This window comes from Ailuropoda melanoleuca, chromosome 3 (genome assembly GCF_002007445.2).
Source record: "Ailuropoda melanoleuca isolate Jingjing chromosome 3, ASM200744v2, whole genome shotgun sequence".
NCBI classification, from domain to species: domain Eukaryota; kingdom Metazoa; phylum Chordata; class Mammalia; order Carnivora; family Ursidae; genus Ailuropoda; species Ailuropoda melanoleuca.
In genome coordinates, this window is record NC_048220.1 from 40,423,755 (window position 1) to 40,436,900 (window position 13,146).

A 13,146-nucleotide genomic window follows, 5' to 3' on the forward strand; every position below is an offset into this window, starting at 1 on the left:
TCCTGCAAAGTTCTGTGCTTCTGAGATAAACCCATATGAAATTTTAGAAAAATTGATAATTAAAAGAGGGAACTGATCAACAAAATGGAAGTACACCAAAAATATGCTAAGCGATAATGCCGGAAATAAAACTCAAATGGAATGTAAATGGAGTTACAGAAGAAAGGGCTGACTGTGGAAATGTTGACACCATGGCCATTTGAGAATCTCTAGAGACAGACTGAGGAAATCAATGCAGGTGAGTGAACTTATCCAAATAAATAAGGAGAAGTGGTTGTAATGAGAAGGCTGAAGATGTCTGAGAGGAAATGACACTGGCAAAAACTTCACATTAAAAAAGTCTCAAAGATATTTCACAACACTGAAGCGCAAAGGACAAAACGTTGGAATCTGATTCGGACTTAGAAAGAAGAATAATAATTAGCCAAGATATAGAAGAGATACTCAGCTTGCATTAGAAGTTATACAATGAGACCAGTGATTTCAGTTGGGTTTTATTTAAACAAAGAAGTAACTGTAGTTCTCATCGTTTCAAATGTCTTACATTACAGTGTACTAATATTAGCTTTACTATTTTTTCATTTCTTGTATATTTATGACTGACAGTAAAGTTTATTGTTTGACAAAGAAATTTTAAATATCACAGAACAATGGTAATTTTCTCTACTGATTAAAACTACTTTCCGTAGATTTTGGCTGGCACAATTAGTTTTATAGACTTATAATACTATGAAAAGAAAGGACTGTCTGAATATTCATATGCCAGTTGTTTGAAGTAGAGTTAAATTTGCTGAACAGTGCCACATCATCTTTTTTGTTTTTACAAACCATACCATAACTATATGTATTCTATGATTTTCAAAAATATGTTTTATTCGGGGAGCTGGGGTGACTCACTCTTGGTTTTGACTCGGGTCATGATCTGTGTCAAGCTCTGCACTGGGCATAGACCCTGCTTAAGATTCTCTCCCTCTCCTTCTGCCCCTTCCTTGCTTGCAAGTGTGTGCATACTCTTTCAATAAATAAATTAAAATTAAAATATATATGTTTTATTCATTTACTTGTTATTTTAGTTGAGTAAACATTTAAGGCATATGCCAAACAAATGAATATGGAATATCAGACATGCAAAGCAATTGAATAAGGAATCCTTCTCAAGCAATGGTTGTCAATCCTGGCTCTGTATTATAATCACTAGGGAGCTTTAAAGAAATCCCAGTGTCCTGGACCAACTAAATCAGAATCTCTGGGGTTGGAACTTTGGCATGAATACTTTCTCCAAAGTATTTTTTCCAAATCACCCTATGTGATTCCTTTATGGCAAAGTTGAAAAAAAACTGTTCTTTTTATATTTTCTTCCATTCTTTCATAATATGATTTTCTCAATCATACCTCATTGAACAGCATTTTATTTTAAGCAATTTGTTTGGATTATTTCAAAAGTGGTCCATTTAGTGTTTGTAAGAATAACAATTCTTTTTGATGTTGTATTTCATTAGCTCTTATTAAAATGGCATAATCAGAATAATAAAACTGGCATTATCAGGATTAGGGACAAATACTGATTTTTGGTAAGCATATAAAGCAACTGGTAGGAGAGATGTGCATGGGATTATTAGACTATAGGGTTTTTTTTTAAGTTAAAAATTCCTTAATTTTTTTATTCCCGGTACCACTATCACAATTTACAGGGCAAAATACCTGATGTAATGAAAAGAAAAAGAAAAAGAAAAAGCTACAACAGATAAAAGACCTCAGGAATGTACATCTAATTGACACTACATTGCATTAATCAATAAATGCACTTTTTGCAAACTGTGGCCATGACAGTACTGAACAAGAAGGGTTTTCTGTGTAAGCTGCAGTAACTTTTCTGGCTATGATCATCGTTCCTTCTGGGCAGATTTTTACATTTCCTCTAATGCATTTGGGATGACTATATCAAAGTAAACTGCAGCTTTCCTGACAACTCCTCGTTCTCTCTCCTGCTAAGAACTGTAGCCCTTTACTTCTGAATTTTTTTTTAGAAACTTCTGCTACCATATCCACCACTTCTCCCACGAGATCCATAATCACCACCATAGGGAATGACTGAGATTCTTCCACCAAAACTGCCCCCCTTCATGGGTCCATAATTTGATTGCTGTTGTCCACCATAATTTCCAAAATCGTTAGAGTTCCCATCACCACCATAGTTACCTCCAAAATTTCCTCCTTCGTTGTAACCATCATATCCTCCATCACCACTACCATATCCACCTCCTTGGTTTCCATATCCTGGTCTACCACCACCATAGCCTCCTCTACTAATATAACCAGGACCATCACCATAGTTGCCACCATCACCTCCAAATCCATTATATACACCATCATCTCCTCCATAAGTACCTCTGCTGCCACCACCTCCACCACCATAGCCTTCTATTCCACCAAAGTTTCCACCATGGCCAAAGTTACCACCACCTCCAAAGTCTCCTCCATGACCCATGAAGTTGCCAGATCTACCTCCACCTCTTTGTGATCCAGCAGACTGCATTTCTTGTTTAGAAAGGGCCTTTTTCACTTCACAATTATGCCCATTAATAGTGTGGTATTTCTGAACAACAATTTTATCAACTGTATCATGATCATCAAAAGTTACAAAAGCAAATCCTCTCTTTTTTCCACTCCACCTGTCTTCCATAACTTCTGCGGTTTTAATCTTGCCATACTTTTCAAAGTAGTCTCTCAAATTATATTCTTCTGTATCTTTTTTAATATTGCCAACAAAAATATTCTTCACTGTTAGATGGGCACCAGGCTTTACAGAATCCTCTCTAGAAATAGCTCTCTTTGGTTCCACTACACGCCCATCAACCTTGTCTGGTCGGGCACACATTGCTGCATCCACCTCTTCAACACAAGAAAAAGTCACAAAACCAAAACCCCTGGAACATTTTGTTTGGGGGTCTCTTATCACCACACAATCTGTAAGTATACCCTATTTTTCAAAATGTTCTTTTAAACTATCATCTGTAGTTTCAAAGCTCAAACCACCAGTAAACAGTTTTGTCAACTGCTGTTTTCTTTGGATCATGGCCTGCCATTTTGGGACCAGATTCGCCTCTTCCAACTCTAGTTCAATATGGGACCGAGAGGAAGAGCAGACTATAGGTTTTTAGGGACAAGTATTAAGTATACTGGGGGAACCAGCATGTGTGCCTTTTTTTTATTTTTTAAGATTTTATTTATTTATTTGACAGAAAGAGAGGCAGCGAGAGAGGGAACACAGCAGGGGGAGTGGGAGAAGGAGAAGCAGGCTTCCTGCTGAGCAGGGAGCCCGATGTGGGGCTCGATCCCAGAATGCTGGGATCACGACCTGAGCCCAAGGCAGACACTCAAAGACTGAGCCACCCAGGCACCCTGGAATCAGCATGTTTTACACAGGAAATGAAGTCCATTCACAGATGGGTTTATCTGGTGATCTTATTAGGAGACATTCACTATTTCAAACCTTTACTTCTTCTAATGAAGAGGTTTAGGTCATGGAATTTTAACAAAGAGCAGTACTTAGTTGCTTCCTCAGACCGAGGACTATTTGGAATTAAAAGACTCTGGAGAAACCCAGCATTTTAGAACCTCACTAGCTCACATAATTTAAATTATTACTGACATCATAAGACTTCTGAACTTACTAGAGAAAAAATAATGCTGCTTCTTTTCAAAAAAAGTACAGCTATTTTCACTAAAATTAAAGGCCTAACAGTCAAGTTCATTCACTTTCCAATGTTTAATTTACTGATCCTAAAGGAAGAATTGCAGAACTACTTGGTAGAAACAGGCCAAATTATCAGAGGAGACAGACCAATTTTGATAAACATACATTTTGAGTTTTTGCAACCACTGAAATAAAAACTGCTGGATACGTCTGTATGCTTTTATTAGAGTGGATCACTGAGCTGAATAGGAATTACTGTCAACTCTGCACTGAGTGGGGGTGGGGACAGGGGGACAACAGTAGATGCAACCCCAATCACGTATAAAACTGATCAAAATGTGGTTAAAAAAATTAATGTTTACTTAGTTAGTTAGAATTACATGCAGTATCTGAAACATATTTGCCCATTCTAAAAGCGTAATACTAAATGTAAATCTGATACATTTTAGAACACAAAATATCACATAAATTGCTTTCCAAAAACACGCAAAAGATTATTACCATGCATTACAATAATTTATTATTTTTGTCTGTTTTTAGTTGTGGTAGGGAGTCTAGGAGGTGAGTTCCATTGTCTCCACCTCCTAGTATTCACACCTACAGGTAATTTCCTTTCCTTGAGTCTCTGAGTGTGAGCTAGACCCAATGTCTCACTTCTCATGAACAGAATACAGCAAAACTGATGAGATCTCAGCAAAACTGAGATCAAATTATGAGGAGTCTGGCTTCCATCTTGCTTGTCCTCTCTTGGTATCTTAGTTTCTTGCTTTGATGGAAGGCAGTCATCACGTTGTGATTTGAGAGGCCTACGTGAAAAATAACTGGAACTGAGGGAGACCTCTGGATCAAAGTCAGGGAAGAACTAAACCCTGTTTTGAGTGAGCTTGGAAGTGGATCCTTCCAGAGTCAAGTCTTGAAATGACTATAGTTCCAGCCAGTATCTTCACTGCAGCCTTCTGAGAGACTCTGAACGAGAAGACCCAGCTAAGACACACACAGATTCCTGACGCCTAGAATTTGTGAGATAATAAATCTTTTGTTGTTTTAAGCTGCTAAGTTTGGGGGGTACTTTGTGATCCATTCATTGATAAATTATGCTTGGGGCACTCTGTTACCTATCCACTGATAACTAATGCAGCAGGTAAGTTCTTCTTTCGGGATATTAGAAAAAATCATATCCATCAATTTTTCAATAAGCAACTGTATTCTGCTTTTCCCTTAAGTTTCTTTAAAAAGCCATCAGTGTTGGCAGTTTCTACTTCTTTTCCTCTCTGTCATTCGCCAACTCACCGAAATCTTACTTTTATTCTCATGATACTCCTGAAAATGCTTTTCCCAAGGCCATCAGTGATCACCCTGTTGGATAAATATGATGCACACTTTTAATTCTTCCTTTATTCCTCACATTTCTTGAATGCATGCCATTCACTTAATACAAACTCTTCTAGGCCTCTTTTCTCATGTCTCTTTTTCTCACAGGGGTTAAAAGACAATATATTAATAAGAAGATATGTACACAATACAATTTCAGTAGTAATGAATAGATAAGCAGAGAGGGGGAATGGGAGGGAGAATCACTGAGAGCAAAGAAGGGGGCTAGGGTCAGCAAATGACACATATGAGGGCTTCCTCCTTAAACAGTCTTCTTTCAGTTTGAGACACTTTGTTGCTCTGGTTTTAATGCAACAGTTCATTTGTAGTCTCTTCTGCCTAACTTTAAACGTTGATGTTTCTCAGATTTTTGGTCATTGAACTGCTTTTCTTACTCTAATGCCTGGATGATCTCATCTCCACCTCACTTCAAGTACCATCTCACGTTAAAGATATCTCAATTTCTTCTGAGCATCAAATATGTACGTTCAACTTTGTCCTCCTCTCTCCAAGTGAAAATCTTCACAGGTTCTTTGAAAGCAATATGGGAACGGGTGCCTGGGTGGCTCAGTCAGTTAAGCCTCTGACTTCGGGTCAGGTCATGATCTCAGGGTCCTGGGATCCAGCCCATGGTAGGACTCCCCGCTCACCAGGGAGTCTGCTTGTCCCTCTCCACCTGTCCCTGCCTCCTGCTCCTGCTCTCTCTCTCTCAAATGGGTAGATAAAATCTTAAAAAAAAAAAAAAAAAGGAAGTAACATGGAAAAAGTCAGTATGGGCCAGTTACATTCACTCTGCTTGATACAAAGCAGGTATCTGGGAATCATTGTTGACTCCTCTCTTTTAATCATTCACTATATTCAACCAATTTACACAGTTTGTTGAATCTATTTCTTAAATGTTTTTTAAAATATCTTCACTCTTTTCGACCCAACCACCATTTCCCAGGCTTCCATATGCTCTCTTCTGGACAACGGGAACAGTTACCTTTAACTTGACTTTCACTCTTCCTCTCAACTTCAATCCACTCTCCAAGCAGATGACAAAATCCAATAGTTATCACCTTATTCTCATCTTCATATCTCTTCATCCAGCACACGACTCTTCCTCACCCAGCCCCAGGCTACATCTCCAGGTTCATCTCTTGTCAATGCCCCCTTGTCTGCTCTAGACATGCTAAACTTTGGTCAATTCCTGGCCTACGCCCTACCCTTACAATGCCTGGCAAACAGTGGGAGCTCAGTAAATATGTCGACTGAATGATGAAGGAATCCTTGGAGAGTAGTAAGAATTCCTTGGGGGAGTGGGGAGGAAATGTAATGTGAGGGAGAAGGAGCAAGGTAAAAGGACAGGATCTTCCCCAGAAGCCGCGTGCGCACCCACCAGCCTACAGGCATGCAGAAGGCATCTTATTTTCGTAAGCCACAGAGCAGAAGAAATTAAAGTCGAATTTGGTGGAAATAAAGTGATGAGGCGGGAAAGTGGGAGGCAAGGCTAACACACTGGTCCAGATTTTAAATGGCTTGAGAAAAAAAAGTAAGGTTTTCTTTACCTCCGTGTGGACTCCGCTCTCCTGAGGCGAAGAGGGTCGTCCAAACCGGCTTGTCTCGCTAATAAAAACCCTAACATTCCGTTCCTTCACACCAGCCAGAAAACTGAACGCCGCCATGACAGAGCTCCGAAGCCGGGCTGTAACAGTGGAGTCTCCCATTGGTCAAGCAAGATGCCGTCCGACCAATGGTGAGCGCCGTTACTGGAAGATGGTAGTGGGTGGGCGGGGTCCGCGGCTGGAGAGCGTGAGAGTTTCGGCCGTGGCGGATCCGACTGCGATTCGTGCTTAAATCCCGGCGGACAGCATGCGTTGGTCTCAGGATTTGTTCCGCGCCTTATGGAGAGCGCTGTCAAAGGAAGCGAAGCAGCAAGTAGGCAAAGACCAGTTTGGGAACAAATACTACTATGTCCCGGAATACAAGAACTGGAGAGGTGAGATGGCAGCGAGCGCAGCGGTTGCGCGGTCACTAAATAAGGGGAACGTTAGAGCGTCTCGTAAACTAACACAGCGTGCGACAGCTGTGATGTCACCTGGGGGGACAGCCCAAATCCGTTCACCCTGCCGCCCTTTCACTCTGAGTTGAGCACTTGGCGCCGCGGCCCGGCCCACAGTGTGCCTGCCGTCCCGGGGTTGCAGCGCCTCGGTGAGGTGCCACTGGCCGCGACCCGCGCGAGCACTGCACAGCACACGCAGTTCCCTCCTCCCGGGGTCGAGAGCCCACCCGCCGACGACGCCCCGGCGCTGGTCCTGGCCATTGGGCGACACAGACAGGGACAAGTCCACGGAGGTCTTTTCCCAGAGGGCCTCAGGAGGGCAGGGAAGTAGCTTTTCCTCCTCCTGTGCCCTCCTTGCGACTAGGCGGCGTTGTGTAATTGAAGAGGTGCATCTTGAGCGCCTCCGCTTCCCTCTTTTCTTGGTGTTTACCTTTTTCAGTAGCTCTGGCGCTGGCCGCACGCGTCACCTTCGTCCAACTGTCAGAAGTAGGGCTCTGCACACTGTGGAGAAGAAATCCTCCCAAGGTTTTATGTTACCTTTCCCACGAATTCTCACTCCAAAACCCCGTGGAGCTCACTTTAAGATCATTCATTGCTCTAATCGTGGTGTTTCCTAGGATTCATGCATAGTAGTGGAATTTGGGGAGTTAGGGGGCGTTCCTGTTGGGTGAAATCACATACGTACCAGCCATTACAACCTCTTCGATTGTTGCTCCATCATCACGATGCAAAAGATCTCAGGCTTTGTGATCAGAGGGCTTGGATTAGAATTTCAGCTCTGACACCTAATAGCTGAGGGAAAACTGACAAAATATTTGTCTTCCCGAGTCTCAGCCTCCTCACTTGGAAGTTAGAGATGATGATAATAACAATTATTGAGAAGCACTAAGATCTTTAAATATTGTGATCCATTCATTTCCGGTAGGTCTAGTCAAAGAGAATTATTCCTTTCTTCCTTAGAGCACATGTAAGGTGGATTGAGTGATTTATCATTCAAAATTGTTTACCTAGCCTTTTTCCGTAACTTAGTATCTAGGATTTGTTTCCCGTTTAAATGAGTTTCTAATCTCTGTCAGGGTTAGGGAATATGTCTCTTTTTAAAAAAGTCCACAGAGAACCTAGCATGTTGATGGTGTTTCTTCACAAATTGCATCCAGAAGGAAAGATGTTTTCTTTTCCATAAGTTGTCAGTAGCATTAAAAAATATGCAAAATGTCAGTTGGCTTTTTCTTATTGAAGTATAATTTACATACAGTAACACTTATCCTTTTTGGTGTATGGTTTTATGATTTTTTTAAAAATGCGGAGTCCTGTAACTATCATGCAATCAAGATACAGAATGGTTCTATCACTCCCAAAATTCCCTCTACTCCTTAGTAGTTCATTCCCTTACCTCATAACCAGTCGTTGGCAACCACTGATCTGTTTTAGGTCCCTACAATTTTGCTTTTTCCAAGATGTCATATAAATGAAATTATGAAGATGTAGTCTTTCAAATACAGCTTATTTCACGCAGCATAATGCAGTTAAGATTCATCCATGTGTCAGTAGTTGTTCCTTTTTATTGCTAAGTAGTAGTTCATTTATGGGTTTACGGCAGTTTATCCATTCACTAACTGAAGAACTTTAGGTTATTTCTAGTTTTTGGTGATTGTGAAGAAAGCTTCTATAAACATTCCCATGCAGGATTTTGTGTGAACCTTTTTACCTTTCTCTTGGGTAAATACCTAGGAGTGAGATTGCTGGGTTGTGTGCATATGTATAGAACTTTATAAGAAACTACCCCACTCCTTTCCAAATTGGCTATACCACTTTGCATTCCTGCCAGCAATGTTAAGAAAATTCTGGTTACACATCCTTACCAGCTCTTGGTATTGTCAGGTTTTTGTTGTTATTGTTTTTATTATTGTTTTAGCTGTTCTATTAGTTGTACAGTGGTGTCTCATTGTGGCTTTGATTTTCATTTTCCTAATGACTGAGAATGTTGAGAATCTTCTTACGTGTTTACTTGCCATCCATAGGTCTTTGGTGAAATATCTGTTCAGGCGGGCCTGGGTGGCTCGGTCGGTTGAGCGTCAGTTGAGCGTCTGCCTTTGGCTCGGGTCATGATTCCAGGGACCTGGGATCGAGCCCTGCATGGGGCTCTCTGCTCTGCGGGGAGCCTGTTTCTCCCTCTCCCTTTGCCTGCTGCTTTGCCTACTTGTGCTCTCTGTCTCTCTGTCAAAAAAATTAATAAAATCTTTTAAAAAATATGTTTAAATCTTTTGACCATTAAAAATAATTTTGGATCAACTTCATGGTATCATTTCAATGAAAATACAATATGATTGAAGAAGGATTTAAATTAACAAAATCATGTGTATTCAAAACAACGTAATTTGTGAGTCAAAGGATATGTTGGTCTTTAACCTTATTATAATACCAAATTGTTTTCCAAAGTGATTATAAATTTATACTTCTATCAGCTTGATATGTGGAATTCATGTACTCTTGGCTGTGAGAAAATTAGGCTTTTATTAATGATGTAGGAGAATCATTGTATGCTGCTATTTAACATATCTGTGTTGCTCAGTTCTTAGAAAAATTGAAAGCCTATGGCACAGACACATATTACATTCTGTAAATACTGTTACACATTTCCTAAGCCTTCCACTATATATAGGGGAAGTATCTTTAGTTTGTTTTAATGCAAGTTTTCAAAAAATGAGTCATCGAACTTTCTTATTTCCTTGGTATGAAAGATCATTCTTTAGAGGTCTCCTTGAGTTTTCTTTGAATTGAATGAACTGTTGAGCATTTAACACCACCATTGAAGAGTATTTAAGAACTCTTTAGAGGAAATGGCTTTTTCTTTCTTTCTTTCTTTCTTTCTTTCTTTCTTTCTTTCTTTCTTTTCATCTTTATCTTTTGCACATTTATTAAACATCTGCACCCAGTTAAAACTAACAAGTTTATTACTGAAAGACTATTTTGAATTGTTAATTTCCTAATAGACATTGTGAATGTCCAAATTTGGGAAGGAAGGTGAATATTGTGCATAATTTCCAAAAAACAAGGTTTGGTGTATTGTGTTTGGCTCTGGACACCACACTTTAGGAGAGGTGAGTGAAGATCTAGAGTGTCCAGACAGGAGTAGTTATGAAGATGAAAATTTCTAGAAATTATGTCTATGACTGTTAGCTGTGAATTTTGAGGAAATTTATCGTGTAAAGAGAAGATTTAGGAGCAGCTTCAGAAATTTGTAAGATTGTTGTATAGAAAAGGATTAGGTTCATCTATGTGGCCCTTTAAATGAGAACTTAGGTTAGAGGGGAGATGTTTACCTTTTTTGAAGAAGGAAGAGAGTGCCTTGTGTTTAATTGTAATTGAGAGGATTTAGGGAGATAAGGATCTGGACACATTTGATTAGCACCTTGAATGATAAATACAATTTCGGAAAGAGTGGCTGAAGAGCATTCCCAGTCAGGGCTAGGAAGGGATAGGAAATAACACAGAGAGTAGAAGGTAGTCCCATGCTGGTACAGCTGTTTTAGTGAGGGGATAGACAGGGTCAGATACTAGATGGCCTTGAATACTGTAAGTCTGAAGTTCCCACTTTATTCTCTGGCTGGTAGGTAGCCATTGAAAAGCTTGTGACATGATCAGAGCTATTAAAGAAATGACACCGAAAGCCCTGTAGAAGGTGAGCTAGAGGGGAGAGGGAGGAGCTGAAATACTATTTGGTAGGAGCATTGCTAGATTGTGATTCTGGGAAGAGATCTTAAGAGACTCAAGTGATGGGAATGGAAAGAAAAGTTTTGGTTTAGCAAAACTTTTGAACTTGATAACTACGTAGACTGGTAGAAGGGGAAAGAAAACATGAGAGGCCAAAGATGATTTTGTTTTAATTCTGCAGTGCCTGTGGATTGTGATGTACAGATGCATGCAAATAAAGGCTTAAGAGGGACATATGCAAATAGAGAAGTAGGCTTTAGGGTGGGTTGGTAAAAGAGTCAGTGGAATTTGTTATAATAGGACAACTGTATAATCAGGTGATTATATACTCAGATCTGTAGTTCCAAAGATGTTAGTGTTTAAAATGCAGACTTGGAAGCCACCTTTATATAGTTGATCCCTAAAACTGTAAGGATATTTAAATTCAAGTAGGGAGAGAGTAATCGTAAAATGAGATTAAGAGGCAGATATATAGGAATCCTGTCATTTCAGGGGCTTCCCATTCAAGGAGGAATATATCTATACTACCTGGCAGACATTGATGACCTTCGAGTCCATCCTGAAAGTGGCATTTTTTTATAATCTAATCTTTAGATCAATAATTTTCTAAGAAGAGTAGATATTTATGCTATTAGAACTCAAACCTGAAAGCTTATATGATTTTTAACAGGAGCTGAGTCAGATAATAGTTATTTAATTTTCAGCCCTTGGAAAAAAATAAATTAAAAATTGATCTAATGTAGCTACTTAGGAGTTGTTACTTTTCGTGATACTGAGCTTCAGTTGTTGTTGCTAAAACAGAATTGGTTGGGGGCAAGGCAGGGGTAGCAACGGACCAGTAGATAACAGTGATGCCTTTTTTTGAAGCCAGGATAAATATTTCATCAAACATGGTAGATAGATTTATTTTTGGAATACATTTTAAAAAACTGTATAACCCTCACTAGGGCTTTTTGCATAGCGAATTGTTTATACTAGGCTGCTAGCAGTGGTTTTCAAATTATTGCATCTTAATAATTATGAAATAAATCTATTCAACATTTTAATAGAAAATCTTATATTCTAAAGGATTTTTTTCATTTTGTTTTCAGTTTTTTGATGAAGCATTATTTGTACATTTGTGAGAATTATAAGCAAAGAAAACTTTGTGCTAAAGTTTTCATGAAAGCGTTTACTGCCAGATTATATCTTGTATACTTTCTAGTTTATATGGGTATATATAGACTCACATGTATTTGGATTATCAGTATCAATGTGCCAAACACATTATTTATAATAACATTTCCTCAATTTTATATTTCAAGCTTTTGATTAAAAAAAAAGTCCTTTAAATAGGAAGTTCTCAAACACTTTTGAGAAGCCAAATCAGGGGAGGTATAGACTAAACTTTTAAAAGTAATAATTTTAAATTGAGGTTTGATGATCTAAAATTGAATTTTATTTAAAATTGAAGGGTATTTTGTATCATTTCTATGTACTTCCTTTTTTAAAAAAGAATGTTACAGTAGTTCAATTTTACCTTTTGTTCTAACCAGAGAATCACTTCTGTTTTATTTATCCTTTTATTTATTTTTAACAATTGAATTAAGAAGTATTTCCAGACACACAAAGTAGAGAAAATGAGGAGCGCCTGGGTGGCTCAGTTAGTTGAACGTGGGACTCTTGGTTTGGTTTTGGCTTAGGTCTGTGACCTCAGGGTCATGAGGTCCAGCCCTCTGTCAGACTCTGGGCTCAGTGGGGTGTCTTCTTGGGATTTTCTCCTTCTCCCCCTTTCTGCCCCTCCCCCTGTGCGTGTTCAGGCTCTCCTCTCTCTCAAATAAATAAATAAATAAATAAATAAAATCTTTAAAAATAAAGGTAGGGGGCGCCTGCGTGCCTCAGTAGGTTAAGCATCTGCCTTCAGTTCAGGTCCTGACGTCAGGGTTCTGGGATCCATCATCCCATGGACTCCCTGCTCAGGTGGGAGCCTGCTTCTCCCCCTCCTCCCTCTCCTGTTACCCCTGTTTGTGGTCTTTCGCTCGCATGTTCTTTCAAATAAATAATTAAAATCTTAAAAAAAAAAAAGGTAGAGAAAATGATAAAACAAACCTCCATGTACCCATCATTCACTTTCAGAGATATCAACTCATGGCTAAATTTTATTTTCTCCCTGGTTCCACTCATCGTTCCTCTTATGTTGAAGCAAATACTAAATATGATGTCAGTTTACTTCTAAATATCTTAGTATATGTCTCTGAAACACAAGGCTCCTCTTTTTTTTTTAAATTTTTTATTTTATTATTATATTATGTTAGTCACCATACAGTACATCCCCGGATTC

At 39.1% G+C, this 13,146-nt stretch overlaps 2 protein-coding genes and 1 pseudogene across 7 annotated transcripts in view; 1 reads left to right on the forward strand and 2 right to left on the reverse strand.

The window, feature by feature from the left end:
- ERCC8 (ERCC excision repair 8, CSA ubiquitin ligase complex subunit) overlaps positions 1-6,845 on the reverse strand; it is a 51,764-nt gene extending 44,919 nt beyond the window's left edge. For all 6 annotated transcript variants that reach the window (XM_034656270.1, XM_034656268.1, XM_034656267.1 and 3 more), the window contains exon 1: positions 6,619-6,845. In XM_034656270.1, coding sequence (XP_034512161.1) covers positions 6,619-6,695 — 77 coding nt within the window. In that variant the 5' untranslated portion in view covers positions 6,696-6,845. The remainder of the gene's footprint in view (positions 1-6,618) is intronic.
- LOC100472494 lies at positions 2,017-3,101 on the reverse strand (annotated as a pseudogene).
- Positions 6,845-13,146, forward strand: part of NDUFAF2 (NADH:ubiquinone oxidoreductase complex assembly factor 2) — a 143,900-nt gene continuing 137,598 nt past the window's right edge. The window contains exon 1 of the mRNA XM_034656271.1: positions 6,845-7,049. Coding sequence (XP_034512162.1) covers positions 6,923-7,049 — 127 coding nt within the window. The 5' untranslated portion in view covers positions 6,845-6,922. The remainder of the gene's footprint in view (positions 7,050-13,146) is intronic.